Source organism: Vanellus vanellus (genome assembly GCF_965231255.1).
Source record: "Vanellus vanellus genome assembly, chromosome: Z".
Classification (NCBI taxonomy): domain Eukaryota; kingdom Metazoa; phylum Chordata; class Aves; order Charadriiformes; family Charadriidae; genus Vanellus; species Vanellus vanellus.
The window spans coordinates 72396694-72416675 of NC_138908.1; the positions used below are offsets into that span (position 1 = coordinate 72396694).

Below are 19982 nucleotides of genomic sequence, written 5' to 3' on the forward strand. Positions count from 1 at the left end.
TCCACCCCCCCCACCACCACCCTGCCGTTTGGTCTGGCGGTCATGGGAGTGGGCAGAGAGCCAGCCTGGAGCAACAGCCTGGCTGTGGACTGATCACTTACTGTTCGCAGGGTCAGTCTTTGAGGCACACCAGCTCCTTGAAGCCTAGCAGCGCCCAGTCGCACAGCTCCTGGTGGAAGGGCAGCACCAACGTGAGCGGTGAAAGGTGCCAGGAGCTGTACTGTCCCTGGCCACCGTAACCCAAGAACTTCCATGTGGTGGCACCAGCATTCGTGTTCATCGAACTACAGTAGGGAACTCGGGTGAGCTACAATTCTCTTCTATTCTGGGTTAATTTCAGAGGGGACTTTGCATCATGGCTTACCAAATGATTGCGAAACTCTTGCGACACTGGCTTGTGTGGCTCTTGTCCCACCTCTGTTGCGTGAGGAAGCCAGATGCTGAGCCAGCATGGGGGGGGGAGGGGGGGGGGGGCTGCTGCAAGGGCCTTAAAGATCAGTGTGTCATTGCCGAGGCCACCTTTGCACGTCTTGTCTGTCTCGTTCTTTGTGAACGTAAACACCACCTAAATAAAATAAACTGATGGCACTGTGCTCATTTCGACCGTTTTCTTCCCTGAGGCGTTCCTCAAAAGAGAAATCTTTATTATTGTAACAAAACTCCAAGCAGTCGTTCTCCCTGTTGCTGTAGCTCACGTCTGCGCTCACCTAACTTAGCCCCGCGTGTGCCCCGCCACACACCTGGTGGAGGAAGGCGCCGGTCTTCGCACCTTCAGCCGCGCCAAACCACTCCGTCTCCACCCGGCAGCCGCGCCCGCGGCACGCTGACACCCCCTTCTCCCTAAAATCGGATTCACCGCCTTCCCGACAGCAAACCCGGTCGCCAGCACCGGCACACGCCGGGGCCGGGGCTGTCCCCCCGCCCCCGCCCCCCGCCCCCCGCCAGCGATGGCCGCGGGGAGCCCTCCGCCGCCCCTCCGGGGGAGCGGGACACCTCCTCCGCGCAGTGCCCCGCACGGAGCCGGCGTCCCGGGTGGGGAGGCCGTTCTCCTCACCACCACCACCACCACCACCAGCACACCCCCCCCGGCAGGGAGATGCGCTGCAGTAGCCGCCGCCTTCCCCTAGACGGAGCCCCGCGGCGCAGTGAAAGTGACAGGCACCGGGCCGGGGGGTTGCGGGGCGGCCGGGCAGGCAGCCGCGCTCCCGGGGAGGCGCCGAGCCGCCCCCGCCGCCGCTCCGCCCCGAAAGACATGTTCCCCCGCCGCGCCGCCGGTCCCCTTCCCTGACCCCCTCCCTCCTCCCCGCGGCGGGCGGACCGCCAGCTGCCGAGCGGGGCGCGGCGGCCATGGGAGGAGAAGGAGGAGGAAGACGAGGAAGAAGAAGAAGAGGCGGCGGCCGCTGAGCGCCCCGCGCCCCGGCAGGCAGGGCAGGCGCGGAGGGGGCTGCGGGGCGGCGGGGAGCGAAGTGAGTGCTGCCGCCGCCGGTGAGCGGAGGTGGGGTGGGTGTGCGGGGAGGGGAGGGGAGGGGAGGGGAGGGCAGCGCCGCCCGCCCGCCCCGGCCTGAGCTCCCCGCCCCGCCCCGCCCCGCCCCGCCCCGCCCCGCGGGAGGGGTGCGGGCTGAGCCCCGCGCCGGGCCGCGCTGGCCGGCCGCCGTCGGTGGTTGCCGCCTCAGAAGTTGTGGGCCGTCCCCAGGGCGGAGGGAGCGCGATGCCCGGCGGTGGTTCCGCCGCCGCGGCGGCCGCCGCTCGCTGAGGCGCTCCCATGGTGCCGGCGCCCGCCGGGGGTTGGGGGGGGCCCGCGCCCGCCGCCGCTGCCCGCCCAAACTTGGGGGAAGTTTCTGAGGGAGTCGGTGAGTACCGGGCGGCGGCTCCGCGCCTCGCTCGCCGCCCGCCGCGCTGCTGCAGGGGGGGGGTGGCCGCGGGGCGGCTTCCTCGCACCGCAGCCCCGGCGGCGGCGGAGCTGGACCGTGGCCGTGGCGCTGACCCGCGGGGTGGGCGGCGGGCGTGGGGGCGACAAGTGTCGTGAGCCCGCGTGGCGTGGGTGATGGAGGCGGCGGGGGTGTGTGTGGTGGGGGGACGTGGCCTTGGAGGTGTTGGAGAAAGTGTGTTCTTCGGAGAAACCTTCTTTTCTGTGGGGACTTGGGTTTAAAAAGCAGAGCGAGAAGGGCCGATGAGCTGCCAGCGTCTCGGTCCTCCCTGCTGCGGTGGACCTGGTCGGAGTGTCTCTTCTATGTGCTTTATTCCAGTTTATACAAACCCCAATTCTCCCCCCCCCCCGCTCCCCCCGCCGCCTCTTCTTTTTCCTTTTTTTTTTTTTTTCTTTTAACTTTTCATGCCATCTCTAATTGCATTTCTTGGCGTGTGGTCTGCTCTAAGTAGTGCACGGGGGGGAAAAAAAGAGAATACTTTTTAAAACAAACACTGCAAATAGTCTGAGCAGAGGTACACAAAAGAGGGTGTTACTGCGGAGGAATAACTACTGTTTTCTCACCGCAACGTCTTCGGTCCTATTTGTTGCAGACTCTCATGGGGCTAATTCTAGGGATCAAGTGTGTGGATGTGCATTAGTTACTCATCCTTTCAGTAGTGTATACCTCGTTCAGAATCCAGTGTATTATTAACTTACTGGATTCAGCCACAGCTTCGCTTTCCTCCTTGTGTAGCATTTACAGCAGACCCACACCTGGTTGTCTTTCTGTTCATGGTTAAATTGGAAATAAGAATAAAGTAATTAAAACACCGTAGCATACCACTTGCGTGTTATTCCCATTTTATAAATGCTTTAAGCAAGTGTTTACTGATAGGAAAATTTGAAGTTATTTACCAGGCAAAGAGGTGCTTAACTTAAATCTGAAACACTTCTGGCTATAGCAGAGGCTTGGTTGCTCACGTCGGTAATGAAAATGTAGTTGGGAATATAATCAGCATAAGGAGATTTGGTAAGATCATTTAAATACCAGCATTTATTTAAAAGATGCTATTTTAAATATTGAGATTAGAGTAGGTTGCAATTGAGATGTTTTGTGGCTCTAAGTGATAAATATAAGTATTACTGAAAGTTATTCAGACAGCTTGAAATGTTTAAATTGGAATGTGGTGTCTTTCATCTCCACCACATCTCAGTCTCGCGTTACTAGAACTGCTACTTGCTGTGTTAATTCAGGACGTTAGCATGTTTTAGGAATTATAAAGGTTGACAAACAAGACAGCTTGCAATGCTTCTGAGGATTAATTTCTAAAACTGCCAGTAAATGGTAGTGGTACTTCTATTAAATATATGAAAATAACTGTTTAAACTTACTTTAATGCATAGAGGAGTCATAGATACCCCCCGAATATTTTGGAGTCAAATTCTCTGAGTATGGTCAGGCATTGTTTTCATTACCATGGGCTGTTTCATCATCTCCTGGTGCTGATACAGCCACAGAGCACAGTGTAGCGCCGTGCAGATATGTAAAATTGGGGGCTCTATAGCTGCTTCTATTTTCTGTAGCACTGTGCAGCGCAGCAGCGCTGCTCCCACGGAGCGCTTGGGTGCCTGTGCCCTGCTGGGTGTGCTGGGGAGATGTACGGAGCTCGTTTCTGCGTGTTTTTACTAACGGAAGTAGCATGTGCTACTGTATGTGACCTCTTCTGCCCCTTCCCAGTACCGAAAGCTCAAATAAATCTTTGATGGCAATTGCCCTTTTTCTGGGTTGGTACCTCTCTTTTCCATGATCTGGGTGCTGCAGAAGTGCAATATATATTGGTCCTTTCAGGGTATAACTTTCACTCACGGGGTCTCTTTTCCTTGACTATATGTACATTTCTGTTAATGTGTATATATAAACTAGACGTAGGCCTTGCTTCTATCAAATGAAGCTTCCTTGTGCTGCAGAATTTGTTTTTTTTTTATCAAAGCTTGTATTTATCTTGCGCTACTAATGGGAGTACTGAGCTGAATAAATATAGCATTCTGTATCTTATTTGAAATACCAAATTTTCATGGAGAAAATAGAAGATATGAATATTTGTATTTGAGAAAGCAACATGGCCAGAGAAGCTTTGATTTTTATTTTTTTGGTCTGATTTTTTTTTTTTTAATGTTTTATCAGACACAACAGCACTTGCATTCAGCCCAGTTGAAGCTCTTGCAAGCTCGAGGTAGGTGTCAAAATATTTTCAAAGCCTTGCAAATAAATAAAAATGATAGGAATAACAAGAAGAGGGGATATAGCTGGTGGGGAAAGGAAGGGCAAGGATACCAGCAGTGCGGTACTGAGTCCACTCAGTCCATGTGGGAGTCCCTAAACGATGGGTTCGCTAGAGGGTTGTGTTCCTTTTAACTAAAAGGATCTTCCTTAGTTTTTTCACCAAGCATTTATGCGATGGAAAGACAAATCTTTGGCCCAGCACAGCTGGGATGGTAATTCTGAGTAGAGGGCAGTGTGAGGAAAGCAGGCAGAGAGTCGGCGAGGCTGCCCCTTCAGTTGTGGCGATGGCGAAAGGCTGACGCAAGGAGATACTAGCTTGGCAGGAACAGATTTATATCAGGACTTGAAGGAACACTTTGTGCTCAAATTGTTTATCACAAGGGAAATCTTTCTTTATTGTATATGAATCCCAACTTAAGTTCTTTGTATGAGGTGGGTGTTTATTTACACATCATTTTAATTTGTGAGAGATGTAACAAGCATCGTCTTACCAAAGAGCTGGTTTTCAATGTATGAGAAACAGTTTTTCCCAGTAGATTGTAAAGCCTGTTTCCTGACAGAGATGGATGTTGCCCATATCACATTTACTGCAGATTATGAAATGAAAATACATTTAAGCGTGGTATTTTATTAACCTTTAGCAAGCAGGTATTCTATTGAAAAGAAAGGCATCACCAGAAACTTTATTTTTTTATTAATAAAAACTTAACAGAAACTTCAGAAATGTTTCACGGTAACAGGGTGTTTTGCAATAGGATGAGACTTAATGTCTTACATAAATAAGGTAACGTTCCTTACTGTTTGCTGAGCGTTTCGGAGGTACAATGCTGTGAGGATGTAAAAGACAATTAAAATTATTTTTACTGAAGGAATAATTGCTGAGCTATACCCTTGTCCAGTCTTCTGCTTCAAGCAGTGATGGTCACGGGCACATGAGATACGTGTATTAAATGTGTGGATGCATGTGCACAGGTACTCAGCGCAGAGTAACCTTTCAGGTGTAAGGTTGTCCCACTTCATTTGTTATCCATATAGTCAGCAGCTGCAGGGTTATTGCAGAAATCAAGCGTTTATGATGAGCTTTAAAGCTCCATCTGTCATACTATTCATACTTATCATGCTAGTCACGTTTATGTTAGTTTCTTGACTTTCCAAAAAAATCCGCTGACCATGATGCCGACATCCGTATCTTCTAAATCATGCTCAGTTTTACAACTTTGTGTTATTAAGACAGTCTTATTTGTAGTGATGCAGTCTGCAACATAGTCTTTTGTCCTGCTGCGTGTCCAAGCTAGCGGTTACATTTTATGGAAGCGATCCACGGGGTGGTGTCGTGGTCATACAGGGGGAGGTCGTAGAGGGCCGCATGGAGGATGCAGGGGATGTGGTGGAGCCAATGAACTCTGTGCGGGGAACGCTGGTGGGAGGATATGGAGCTCTGGTAAATTTAGCAGAAAATTTTAACCTCTCTGCATTAAGGGACTAAACGCAGCGCCTCTTTTTCTGGTGTGGAAGGAGTTACGCTTTCCTGTCTTTCCTTTGCTGTAGCTGTTTAGAGAGATGCAGCGTTAGGGTATCACGGTGCTGGACCTGCTGGGCCTGTGCACCTAGCACAGATGACTACCTGGCGTGAGTGCGCAATGTGGGAAACTGGACTCAGAGTGTGCAAAGAGGAGATGCTTCACAGGCTTTACACCCATTAAGGCAGAAGGCTTCTGTCTCTGATCACTTAATAAGCTTATTGCTCATAATCCTAGAACAAAGATGATGTTTGAAGACTTAAATATGAATAATTAGTTCCATTTGAGTGCCGTTTAAACACCGGACAATAACAGGGGTGGAGATGATTAACATTTAGAAATTTAAAAGCTGCTTAAATACTGTCATAAATCCATTACAGTCTTCAAACTCAGTTTGTGAGTAGTCAGTCCAAACATAAAGTAGTATTTCATATGCTCTACAGAGTAATTTTATGCAATACAGGTTTGTCAGCAGCTGACACTCAACAACCGAGGGGTAGTTGGAAAGAGTTAGGTTATTAATAACAACCGTCACGTTGCATCATTCAACCACGTAAATTGGGTTTGAAGTTTTACTGCCTCAAGAGTAAAAGAGATTCGTAAAACTTGGCTCTTAAGTAGGAGAAGAGTCAAATCTTGACCTATTATCAGGAGCTGCTCCAGCGTCGTGCTCACTGGCTATTGGCTTGCACCCCAGGCTGTTGTGGCATCGTGGTCCTGGGCAGCCCGATTTAGTCCGTCAGTACTCCAGCTTTTGCAGTGGTGCCGGTTCAGGTCTGGCAAGCCTAGAATTTGGGGAGAACGGAGGTATTGTTGCCTGTTCTTCTCCAGGTGGAAACACCCGGTGGCTGTTTCTAGCCTGGAAAATCTGCTGCACCTATAAAATGCTGGGTTTGTTCAAATCCCAGTGGGCTGGCTGCATATTCCAGTAGGTGTCTAGGATGCATTGATGGTACCGTAAGTAGAAACGGTACTTGTGTTAGTTCTCTTAACAGATGTCTGTGTGCCTGACCAGTATGCAGCAGCTTTGGGTTTTCATCTGTACGTGGTTCACCTCTAGAACTTCATCGATATAGTCAAACAATCCCTTTTGTGCTTGCTGGTGTTTGGGAATTGGGTAGCGATAGTCTGCCCATGAAAGGGAGCCTGTGGGCCAGGAGAAGGACTGAAAGAACCAACAAATTCCATTTCAGCTGTCTCGGTTAAATGAGCATGCTTGTCAGTTTTTGCTTCACTTCACGAACTGTGTGCCTTTTTCCCAGCTGCTCTCAAATGTTCAGCTAGCAGCTTGATTTCTGCTACATTTTGTGTTTTTTCTTTTTTTTTTGCCTGCCTTTTTCACACACACATAGGAATTTATGTCAGTGTTACCTTGAGAATGAATTGGTGCAGTGGGCTCCCCTTTATTGCATGACTGCAGATATATTTTGAATTTGGTACCAAATACCTATTAAATTTTGTGTGCTCGAGAACCATGTTATGAACCTACTTTATAATTATTTTGAGTGATGCCTTGTATACTGTTTGCATCCAAAAAAGTTTGAACTGTTTGTTGTTTTGACAAGTGGCTTTATGCGATGCTGTAAAAAAGAGTGAAGAGGAAATTGGGATTCCTTCTAGGTGGTGGTTCTTGTCCCTTGCTTTTCATGAGTTGAAAAAGGACTGATTGTGGTTACATTTGGGGCCAAGTTTTATCTTTCTGCCTAGAGTAAGGAACGTCTGGGATGCGGATCAAGAGGAGAAAAGTTGTTAGAAGCGATGAGCTGCTGTGTCTTTGGCTTTGATTACTTTTTATGGCTGAGCCTAGTAAGGTATCTCCGGGGAACGCTATGGAATTTTTACTGACAAAGAAACCCCCAAGAAAACCATCACTTTTGTAATGACTGTGACAGTTTGAATTTGGGCACAGAGCCACTCACAGGACTAAGTCGGATGTTAAGTAAACAGAGCAGAACACCCGGCGGTCAGGACTCCATGAGCCCGTCTGTACTTCCCTGCACACACAGATCAAGCCCGGTGAGCTGTCCTTGCGTGGGGGCTTCGGTCTTCCAGGCTGAGTCCTGGCTTTTGTAGGGCATATACTGGGGCCATGCTTGCTGCCGTGAGTTGAGCCACCAGAAGGGATGATTTGCAGCGTGCAGTGGGAAATCCTGCTTTTTTTTCTTTAATCCGTTTGCAGTTTTTGGCTCAGGCACACATGCAACTGCTAAAACTTTTCAGACTTGACTTGTGCGTGTTCCAGACAGTGCCAACCTGCTGGTCCAGTACATGTGGATGTTCTTGCTCGTGGCTGCAACATTACTGCAGTAGGATCAGAGAGAGTGTGTGAGATGGTGCTTTACACTCTTTAGCTGTGATTTCTGACCTTTGGAGAGCAGGAGTGAGCCTCTGGGTTTGCACGTGCTGGGTGGTGGTAACAAACACTGCACAAGAGAGGTGCTTGTTACGTGATACGGTCACTGCTGGCCTCCTGTACGCCGGCCAGATCTGCCAGTGCAGGACAGCGTGTACGGCATGGAGGGACTGCAGCCTGGGACAGGGAGAAACGGCCCCTCCTCCTCCCTGTGAGGAAGGCTATTTTTGTGGAACCGTGTGATGAGCTCTGGTATCTTCCAGCACTAAGGTGTATTTAATAAGAGTGGCCATATCAGTTCAGAAACCATTTCAGATAAAGCAGTCACTGCTGTAAAGCAGCCTGTGCCTCGTTGCTGCTGGTTCTTAGTTAAGTATTTTGCTTAAATAGCTAATTTCCTTGAAATAATAGGTAGCTTTGAGAGAATGAATTTCTTTGTACGGGGTCCAAGACGCACTTTTTTCAGTGGCATGTAATTTATCCACCACAAGGCACGCACAAGTGTGTTAACTACAGTGGGTACTGCTTGATCATTCTTAAGGCTTTGTCTGACCACAGGGGAACCTGCAGAGACATTAAGGAAGGATCACATTCACTTGTTTAAGTGGTGTAGGGGGACTGCCTAACTTGCGTCGAAGAAGGGAGGAGAGCAAGAATACTTGCATGAAGATGCCTTATACATCGCTGGTTTTTCAGGTTTATTGTGTATAACTGTGGAACCTGTATCTGATATTCAGGGAAAATAAGCAATACATTGTGCCCTTGTATCGTTGATCCAGCTTGTGGCATAGATGAATGCACCTAATGCTGTGATAGATAAAGTAATGCTGTTTGCTGATACACCCATGCATTTGTTGTAGCCTGTTCTATTGCTTTTTTTCCAATTATAGAAAAGTTAATGTTTTATTAAAGTAACCAAAAGTAATGTGAGAATCACTGCAGGTCCCTTTTCCTATTCCATTCTGCTACCGCAGGCGGAGGGCTCTCTCTGTAAAGCCCTAGGGGAGCTTGATGGATCCAGTGGGAATAAAAAGTCCATCCATCAAAAAGAACATAGGATTTAGGAAGAGAGACTCTTCCTGACTAATTGTTCACATTGACATTGAACAATATAATGGAAATCTTCATACAGGAGCTTCTGTGGTCATAGTCATACAGAGTTGTGGAGGATCATAGTTTTGTGTGCCAAGGTATGAATTTCAGATATAATTCATTTTTTAACGAATTATGGCCTATGATTTGAATGTTATTTCAAGCCTAAGGAACCTGAGAGCATGGTTAACCACAGGAGATCTCAGAGTAGAAGAGGGAAGATGTTTTCCATGGTGGGTGAACATGTTCTACAGGTGTTTAGTTTGCTAAATCATGCAGAAAACGAGAGGAGGTTTTGTGGTGTGAGGAATCAAGAGCCAGGGACTGAATACAGACTGTAGATAATTTCAGAAACAAAATGGAATATGTGTAAGTAGAAGGACCAGGACATGAAAGCCTGGGGAACTGTTGGATAATATTAGAAAGACTGAAGTTATAGGCTCTGAACTGCTTGGTTCCACTGTCTTAAGGGGAAAACCGAACATTACGTGACCAGTAATCAAAAGGACAAGTTTAAGAAAAGTGTAATGATTTGTTTAAGGATGTTTGACATGGCTGGACTAAAACACAGTAAAAAAATAACCCAAACCTCAAGATGATTTAAAAATTCAAATGCTACTTGAATTGCACCCAGAAGTACATTTTTCTACTGTTTTTCTTAAAGATATTACTTTTCTGTTACTATAATGCTCATGCCACTTTATGGGTAGAGCTGTGGTAGGAGTAGAAATGGTTTTGGTAGTGCAAGACTCGTTTTCCCAGAGACTCGCATTGCTGTGCTTTCCAAATGGTTTATTGGTTGTAGTGTTTTGTAGGAGGCTATCAGTGTAACAGCGTGTAAAAAATACGGGGAACAGAAAGATGGTATTTTTGCATCAAACAGCTGATGTCTTTCACCAACTCATTTTATATGTGAGCAGTTGGTACAAATACTGTTTGTTTATATTGCAGTTTTGGTTTTATTTATTGATGCTGAAGCCTGAAAAAAAAAAAAAGCGAGATGTCAATAAAAATGACTGGCACCATTTGTTGTTAGGGCTGAAACACAAGAGGTATCTCTTACTAGTTATTCATTTGTCTGGATTTCTTAAACTGATTTTAAAAGGTTCCTGCCAAGGAGCCTGATCTGATAAGAGGCTGTGGTTTGGTAATCCTGTTCATGTGAGGCAACGGTGTGCCCGCATGGGCAAAAGAAGAATCATCCCTCCCACCCTCTACATCTCGGACACCTGCACCCACCAGAGATCTTGAGAACGGGCATGAGAAGTACATTCATTCCCATTCAGATTGAGCAGTGCTCCAGAGCAGCGGCCTCAGCTGCGGCTTGTAGATCCGCATGTCACACAGCTGTCCGTTCTTGGGGCTTTTCGTTTGTCCCTTTGGGGGTGGCCAGGCTCCTCTGCCTCTGGAGCCACGTGGCAAAAGCTTTGCTTAGCTGAGAGCGAGAGTTGAATAAGCTTAGGCATGTAATTTATTCTCTTTTTTTTATTTATTTAATTTTGAACACTTAAACACTTTCTAGCGGGGTACAAACCATTTTAGAAATTTCTTATGTTTGTATTACAGTATATATATACACCTCCTGTGTGTTGTCATTTTTTATAGGCTGTCTAGGTTGAAAGCCTGTCTGACTTACTAGGGTGACAGTCATTAGAGTTACTGGCTCTTATTCCGTGGAAAAATTACGGTGAGGTGGCCTGCCAGAGAGGGTGCAGAGTAACAGATGGAGAGGGGACGGAGGACACTCTCAAACTCTGCGGTGCCAGTGTCAATACCGGCTGTGAGGGAGAAAGCAGCAGATTACTTGCAGAGGCTTCTGTAAGAGGCTTCCTTATGTTCTTCTGACTGTTTTTGAGTAGTTGCATTAAATAATTGACAAAGCCAAATACCAGAATGGTGATCCACAGCTTACTGGACGTGTAGTCAAATTTCAGCACATCTTTAACAGGACAATCCATAAAGAAGAGAAATGCATCTAGGTTATTGAACTGTGTGTTTCTTTGTCGTTTACAGTCCTTGTTGAGCCTCGTGTTGTCTTTAATAGACCTAGCAAAGTTACTTCCTTCGCTTTATTCCAGCTCTTCTGACTGAAAGTTGGCTTTCGGTTTTGGGTAGGCTTTGCTCAATTGTGTGGCTTAGGGAAAGCATGGAAGGACTGACAGAAGCTGCTTTTACAGGACGAATAAGCAATCTTTATATCTTGCCACGTCACTGTGCTTTAGCAGGGTGGCTCTGGTGGGCACCGGCAAAACCCTGTGTTTGTGGTGTTGCTTCGTGTCCTTGCAGATGGGTGTTTTCCAGATGCTCTGACTGCTCCCTACCTTAACAATACGGATAGGTGCTCTTAAAAAATGCTACCGACATTCCCGGTCAGAAGCAGCACAGTTGTTCGCAAGCTGTGGCTTGTGGAGCCCTTCCAGGCAGTGCAGATTGAAGCCAGCTCGGGGAAAGTGCTGAGCTGTGCTCGGCCGGAGGAGACGGCAGCCGAGGCTTCAATTGCCCATTGAGCAGCCTGCGAGCACCACTGCCTGTGCGCCGTCCCCCGTTCCCCCCTGGGCTGCTGCCGAGCAGAAACTGAAGCCTCTCTGAGTTTGCGCTAACGTACGTGGGCGCAGCAGTCGGGTTCCTCTGATACCAGTACAGAAGAAGCAGCAGAGGATAGAGCCCACGTGTTCAGTCTCCCTAAGAGAACAGAGCTGTGGAACCTGGTGGAAGTGTGACACCGGTGGAGGTGGAAACTAGCTAATAGAGAACAGAAGGAAGCCTGAACAAGCAACCGTATTCATTATGGCAATGGCTGGACAGAAGTAAGGCATCTTCTGGGGTAAGATGGATGTTAATCTGCATTTTGTTCTAGTGATGCAGCTGGCTGGCGATCATTTGTAGGTGCTATAATCACGCAAACAATACTGGAGGAATTCAGACATTTGAAAAGCAACAACAAAAAAGCACTGAAAGCACACTGAAGAGACTAACACTGATTCTTTACCGTGCATAAGCTTTCTGGGGTGCATTAAGGGACTGAGACATGAAGAGCAGACAGTAATTCTAGCACAGCAGATCAAGGATGGGGCGTATGTACTTCTAAGTGAACAGCACGGACCTTTTTGGATGTTCTACACTGTAAGTAGTTGCTGACCGGCAGCTCTGGCTTTGGGCCTTGATTTTTGACCCCTGCTGCTCTTACCATTCATTCCTTTGTCTTAGCAGAGCACTTCAGTTAGTACAGAAAAGTACTAATGCCATTTGTTCTGTTGTTTTGTCATTCAAAACAGTAAAAACAAACAGAACCACTCATATTCCCTTGACTTTTTCTTCACAAACCCATGTGTGTCTGTTGGGTGAGGGACGGTGCTTTCAAAACCATCCTGGTAACTTCTTTCTGAGGAGTGACATGAGACTTTACTGGGCTACAGGTAGAGCACTTTCTGCAGATAGTGTTAAAACCTTTGGATGTATTTTGTGTAGTGTTAGTATTTCTGGCCATTGTTTGGCTCAAAGATGTATCCATGGACATTAAATGCTGGCTGCTCTTCTTCCCCTTATTACCAGGAAGTCACTGGGTAGAACACAGTCATTTAATTGCAATAAAAATAAATTTAGGCAAATGTTGAAATGGTATAGAAGTGCCACATGGACCATTAGAAATAATTATCATGGGATTAAGAAGACCCACAACAGCAGTGTTTCGTCTTCAGCTATTAATACAGTCGGGCATTGAGTAGTTGTGAAGGAAATTCAAAATAATCTCTTCAACTTTTGCTGAGATTACTCGGTGGAATCACTTGTGGCCAGATGCTGATGCTGAATGAGAAAGAACGGCAGCCACCACTGGGGATAGTTTTCTGAAATTACTCAAAGTGAATTATCGGTCCAGTTGTATGGATTTATTAATTCTCTGTAGAGTACCCTACAGTTTGAATGGCAAGCAAGCAGGTAGAAATGATATTTATGAGGAATGTGTTTCTAACCTATCCTGTTAGCTCTGGGAATGCATACAGCATCTTTTATTGGGATGTTTAATGTAGCTGTGAAAAAGGGCTGGTAGCATAGATTGTAGGATAGGAGTGAAAGACTTGGTCTGCATTTCCCAAGCAGTAGCTCCTGGAAGCGACAGGCAGCTTGTGGCCAGGAACAGGGCCATATCCCCAGCCGTGACTGCAAGGGAGGCTCTGCAGTGAGCTCAGAAAGACCTCAGCCAGACTTGAGCATTCAGAGCCTGCGCTCATGGCACTGGTTTCCAAACCATAGCAGAACCACTACAGCTGTTCTGTTATTTTAATGCTTTTTTTTTTTTTTTTCCTCCTCTTAGAACAGGGGAATACTTGGTTGAGTGTTGGGTGTTGTTTTGAATGTATTGTACTTAGTTTTTATGCAGTCTTGGACTTAGTAATAAGCCAGGTGCTGCTTGTATTTCATGGATGATGTATCCAACCCAAGAGTCCAGGGAACCTACAAACAGACTGTTCCTTTTCTTTAAGCCATTCTCTTTGGCAGTAGCCTGAGCTGAAAGGTTAACGTGAATTAAAGGTTCATGGATGAGTATGAAGTCAGGCCATTAAAGTTATCTGCTGATCAGACCCCCTTGAGCACTTTGTTAATAAGGAAGTGAAAGTCCAGCACTATACTGGCTAAATATACGTAATTGCTTCAATGGTAGGTGCTGCTGGGAGGAATCTAGCATCCTTTCTGGAGTCTGGTTTGTTGATTATTGTATGACCCAGTTGGCAGCCAGCCTGCCCTGTGCGGCACAGGACAGTAATATCCTGCACAGCTACTTTGCTAAATAATTGAAATACAGTGCCAGCATTATTTGGGACAGATATGTATTCGATAGCCTCTTGCTGCCAAGTTGCATGATAAAAAGAACAACTTTTTTCCCTCATAAATTTTTCCTGCATTGTTCATCAGCATCCTGAGCCTGAGGAACTCCGCTTCCGGTAAGATTTAAGGGAGAGTTTCTAGTCAAGGTGTCAGTAAGCACATCCTGTCACTCACTAGCAAATCTGCTTATTCTGAAGTTTTCCATACTATAGTAGAAATCTAGGCATTTGCTCAAAATCCAGCATACTTTCAGAAAATTCAGATTGTGGTGTCAAATTTATTTAGAAGTTCTTTTCATAGATCCAGAAAAACTTAACCAAACAACACCAGTAGGTATCCTCTTACATATTCTTAATTTCTAACTCTGGTCTCTGCCATGTGATGAACTACCTTCAGGAGACAAGCACATCTTCACCAATCTCAGAATGGCTAAAAGTTCACTCTTTAGCAAAAATGGGGGTCTGGCAGGCCCCAAGTGCAAACCAGACTCTTTGTGGAGATTTACCCACGGGCCCTCTGATATGTGCGTTCTTCTTCTGCAAAGTTAATACCGGCAGCTAGTGTGGTTAGTCTGATCTTCTTTTCTCTGTTTGACTTTCTCTGTTGTTTGAACTCTGCCTGAAAAGTAGATTGGCACATGTTCTCTTATTTTTCAAATTAGTCATGTCAGCTATGCATAAAAGAGCTGAGGCAAAAGCATTCCGTATCCGTTGTTAAGTGTTTTATTTTCCATACTAAAAACTGAATACTTGCAGCTCACATCTCATTATATGCTTGTCATTCCTAATTACTTTCTGGCATGTTCTTGTGTGTTTTGTAGACAGGAAAATATATTTGATTATTTTTTTTAACCACAGAGCTGAAATGCCTCCATAACTAGGCTAACAAAAAAAAAATAAAAATTCTGTGAGGTGGAAAACTATTGGGAGAAATAAGTGTGAGGATATATTAACTTGTTCCTTTCTGAAAGGGTAACTTGCTTTGTCTGTTACTATCAGTAAGCTTTTTGTCCCGAAGTAATAAGACTCTTGCATTTCATAACTGGAAATTAGTCATCAAGCATATTTGGTTATTTTCAGAGGATGTAAGTCTCTGATTTTTCCCTGCAGGTATTCTATATACTGCGGCATGTTTTACCAAAGGAAAATGCGGTGTTTGCATAACAGATTTTATACACGCAAACCTTATAGCATCCTTTCAGTACTTAAGAGACCTACAGGAAAGGTGGAGAGGGACTGTTTGTCAGGGAGTGTAGCGATGGGACGAAGGGTAGCGGTTTTAAACTGAAAGAGGGTAGATTCAGATTAGATAGTAGGAGGAAATTCTTTACTGTGAGGGTGGTGAGGCACTGGAAGAGGTTGCCCAGGGAAATTGTAGATGCCCCATCCCTGGAAGTGTTCAAGGCCAGGCTGGATGGGGCTTTGAGCAACCTGGTCTAGTGGGGCGTTGGAACTAGATGATCTCTAAGGCTGCTTCCAACTCTAACCATTCTATGATTCTATGCACACAGAAGCAGATTTGCATTTCTGACCCTTGAGAGATGCTACCAGCCACCTACAACAACACTCCTGAGGCTGGTGGTAAATAGAAACTGCGTTAGTGAAAAAAAAAAAAAAAAAAAAAGAGTTTCCCAGCTGACGTTCCCTTTTCTTCTTGGGATTTTATTCTCTCTTGATTGTCGTTTGACAACTTGACTACCCTGACAGTGTGCTGGAATATCAGAAGCCTATTATCTCCCAAAAGAGCTGCAATTCCTGAGTCTGAAGGTAACTCTTCAGTCACTGCAGTTAAGAGTGACGCAGCTTTGTGGAGCACGTGCCGATACACAGGCTGCTTAGGATAGATTCGGATGTGAAATACGTTCAAAGGCTGTGGCTGGAGATTAAAAGGCAAATATATTCTACATAATATTGATTAGCTGGGGAGGCTCTCATTTCTCTCCTGTGGGGGCTGCAGCGCCCGCCGTGGTGTGGGGTGCCTGAGCTGCATCCCTGCCTGGGAGCAGGTTTTCCACTGGGCTGATGCAACTCGTCTCACAGCTGCCTGGTAGCAGGAGATGTTGGGAGCCCATGGTGGTGGGCTGCCTTGTCACCAGGAAAGGCTAGTCAGCTCCTTTTGGCAGCAGCACACAGCCAGGTTGGTTTTGGCCAGGCACGAAGCTGCTTTTCGTTGACTGCACCTCCCCAGTGCTGCCAGTCTCGTTGCAGCACTGGAGCTGGAGGCAGCCTTGGGACCGCTGGAGCCCTGGACAGAGCGGGGCATTGAGACCTGCTCTCGGTCACCTGAGAGGTGGCCCACGTTCATCCTGTGACCCAAAGGCTTCTGTATCCATGGAAAAGGGATCCAGGAGCTCTGCAGCCTGGGCATTGCAACCAAAGCCAAATCTTAGGCAGGGGTGGGCAGGATTTAGCTGTAGCAGCAGATGGGAAACGTGACCTAATGGTGGGTGGTCTGTCTGGGGGATACTGTATGTTTGTTAAAGTTTCTGAAGAGTATTTGCATGATGTAATACTAGGTACCTGCACTTAGATTCCTGAATTATTCACCTTCCGTAAAGACTCTACTGACTACGATAAGCCTAAGACCGTGATTCAGCCACCTCAGTTCGGTGCCTGCTCCTCGCTGGTATGCGCAGAATTTCCCCGGTATGCGCCGGCTGCTGTGATAAACAGGAGCAAAGGCTCTTGCCTCAGGTGGCAATAATTCATTACTAATACAGTAGCCATAGTTTGCAATTCAGTGAACTATGCTAAACAAATACGAAGATACCTGCCCTGGAGAACTGGCAGGCGGCGCTCAGGAACGGCAGGGTAATTTACGGTGCCAAACAAAACAAATACAGTCGCATGAGGCTGCACCGTGCGCTGATTACTTGTGCTTTTAATATGTTTTTTGTTGGCCGTAGGCTTGCTGAAACCTGACACTCCCGGATATTCGTTGCCTCTCTGTGCCTCGCTAAAGTAGCTGTAAGAACATGTTTCTCTGAAATCTGAGGTTTTAAGGGAATTTTGAATATGGCCTGATGAGGTATGACAGTGAAGGAATCCTTGAATATTTAATTTAGAGTGAAGATAATTAGTCTCTTCTGTGCAATGAAGTATATGAGCTTTTCATTATAAGCTTGCCTCTGACTGGGTGAAATAAAGTAATATTTTTTCTGGAAAAACAAAGTTTTCAAGAAACCAAGCCAGTTAATAACTTTGGGTTGAATTAGACTAATAGTTTCATCTCTTAAAAGTAGCTGGGACTATATAACTCACAAATGCTGGACTGGTTAAACACATCTTAAATAAAAATCAGTTTTTCAGTCTGAAGCATAATTTTTATGAGTTGAAAATAGCTAAACAAAAGTAATTTCAACTAAATGCAAATAACAAGTTCAAATATTTTCAAGTGTGTTCCAATAAATGAAGATACATTTTGTTTTGTATTGCATAAAACAATACAAATTGACTAGAAATAAAAATTTCAGTCCTCCAATAGAATTGATATATCAGCATGAATGGAGCCAGCTGGATTTTTTTCACCATACCAAAAGGATCTGCTGCTGAACTGTGTTTTTGCTGTTAGGCTAACTGCTGTCGGTTTTCTTTCATAGAGAAGCCAGTGTTTTTGTGATGTCCCTGAAGACATTAAAATGCCTTGAAACAGATAGAATTTTACTAAATGATTATTTACTGATGCCAGGTATTGATTGTGCAAGATAATAATCTTGGGTAAGGATTACAGTAGACATCATGTTGCTGCTGCTGCTACCGTGGTAGGTGCTGAGTGGACTCACCTCCCTGTCCTCGAAGAGTTCGCAGGGGGCATGTGGGAAAGATGTCACCCCTCCTGTGGACGGGACAGCGGAGCCCCAGAGCACTGCCGAGTGAGCTCCACAGGGTCTGCAGAGGCTCTGCGGCACTGCGGGGTTGTTTGGCTTTTCTTAATTACCTAGCTGGAAAGTTATTAAGGAAAAAAAAACACACACACAAAAAAAAAAACAAACCCCAAAAAACCCCACCACAACCAAACCCAACCCAAAACTTCTTCACCACGGTCAGTGCTCGGGATAGCACGGCAGCGGCGGCGAGCCACCGACCGCCGCTTCCCCTGCAGCAGCCTCCCCAGGCTGCGGGGCTTTGCGCTTGCCTGCCAAATCCTGCTCCCCCAAAATGTCTCACGTCTGTACTGTAAGCCAAATGCCGCTCTCTAAACGTTTCTCAGCTGGTCAGGTTTTCTGGACGTCTTATCTTCATTGCCCTCTTCTGCACTCTCTTTGGTTTGGCCACAGCTTTGGGAAGGAGGAGCAGCCCAGAGGGAAAGAGGTGTTTGGCAGCACCTGGGAGTGGGTCGACTAATCACTCCTCTCTCCTGTGCTGCTCCTGTTAGTGCGCTACAGAATCCCTGGTGCCTTTGAGACAATGGCATTTTGTCACTCACTTTCAGTTTTTTGGTTTACCCCAAACACCTCTTCCTTTTTTCTTTCTTTCTTTTTTTTTTTTTAAATTGCTGTCTAGCCATTACTCCTTACTTACACTGCTCAGTGGTAGAATATGACACTCTGACATTTAATCTCGTAATAAAGCAATGAGAAAACTGCCTTGAATCATGGGAAATTCATGGATGAAATAACTTTTTTTGGGGGGGGTGTTTGTTTTCTGCTTAAACGCTGCCCACAATGAATGTGTGTTAGAAGAAGCTCAGACCGAAAAATGCTTTAGCAAAATACACAAAATCCACCTTTATTTGCAGGTTAGGGGTGGGCGTAAGAGGTTTTGCTGTGGATCTGGAGAGGTCCCATGGCTGCATTAGGGTGACATTGGTGCCCTGCTGCTGGCAATGTCCTTTGTCAGAGCAAAAGCTCAAAGTCCTGTTTGGTTTTTGGTCAGTAAAGGTCCTGGCACTGCTTTTTTTCATGGATTAAGGTGATGACTGTGGTGGCCAAACCAAGCCTCTGACAGTATAGTTTCCCCTTTGGCCCTAACTGCTACTTATAAAATTTCGCAAATACAGCTCCTAATCTGGCAGTCTTAATTTGCTTCAACTGGAGGGTGAGCCCTTCTAAGAGCTTTTGCTCTCCCTGAGGTTTATTGCAAAATGAGAATGTTCCCTTTGTCTCTGGCATCAGCTCAGGTTTGTAAAGTTTGTTAACCAAAGAAATACTGAGCTCGTATTCCAAAATACTTGGAATCTGGTTGTTGACTTTTGGGTACACAGGGCTGTTGCTCTCGCTCGGCGCAGTTTTGCCCTTAAACTTCCGGATGATCCCTGTACACATTTTCTTGTTTATTCCCTTTTCTGTCAGAGGGCTTGTTCCTGGAAAATCGAACGTGAGCACAGTTTCCAAATTGTGCTGAGGGTGATCGTTCTCTTTCGCTGCGAGAGCGCTGGGTGGGACAGGCTGTGGACGTTTTGCGTGTTACTGATTTATTTTTTTTTTAGCACCGCGGATGGGAATATTTGAATTACCAGAGACGATGAATGGATGGGTTGCCTACCTACAGAGGGAGATTGGCAGGTAGGACGTGGGTGTGGGGCTCACCTGGGAGTTTCTGCCTGTAGGGCAAGTGGGAAGGGGTGGTAGCTGGGAGGGGCTGTGGCAGGCAATGCTTGCCAGGAGTGCTCTCCTGACCTTCACCCGCTCTCCTTGGCACGGTTTGCCCCCTCTGTCCTCCCGCCTGTCTCCTTCCCTTGAACATCGCAGCTTCTCTGTTCCTTTAAAGTTGACCTTGTCTGCACGTGTGCCGAAAGGTGAGCTCCCGTTGAACAGCCCGGTTCTTTGTTTTGGCTGGGCTCCCAGTCCAGGTGCTGGATTATCTTATCTTTTAATTGTTATTTTCTTGGTTTGGGGGAGATGGGAAGGACAGAAGGCAGTGCTGGATTATAAGGACTGGTTTTCAGAGGCTGTGAAGGTGGGGCTCTTTGGTATTGAGGAATAATGTTTTTTCTTTGTACAGCGTTAATCAATTTGCATCCCATTTTCACCCTGGCAGCGCAAATATCATTATTCCGCAC

General features: G+C 46.3%; 1 protein-coding gene across 1 annotated transcript in view; it reads left to right on the forward strand.

Annotated features, from left to right (window-relative positions):
- Positions 1 to 947: 947 nt before the first annotated feature.
- The window catches only part of LOC309683687 (uncharacterized protein), a gene marked incomplete at its 5' end in the record, with an annotated part of 62712 nt that continues 43677 nt past the window's right edge, over positions 948 to 19982 (forward strand). Inside the window, 4 exons of the mRNA XM_082498010.1 lie at positions 948 to 1032; positions 1624 to 1850; positions 4095 to 4143; positions 19410 to 19485. Coding sequence (XP_082354136.1) covers positions 948 to 1032; positions 1624 to 1850; positions 4095 to 4143; positions 19410 to 19485 — 437 coding nt within the window. The remainder of the gene's footprint in view (positions 1033 to 1623; positions 1851 to 4094; positions 4144 to 19409; positions 19486 to 19982) is intronic.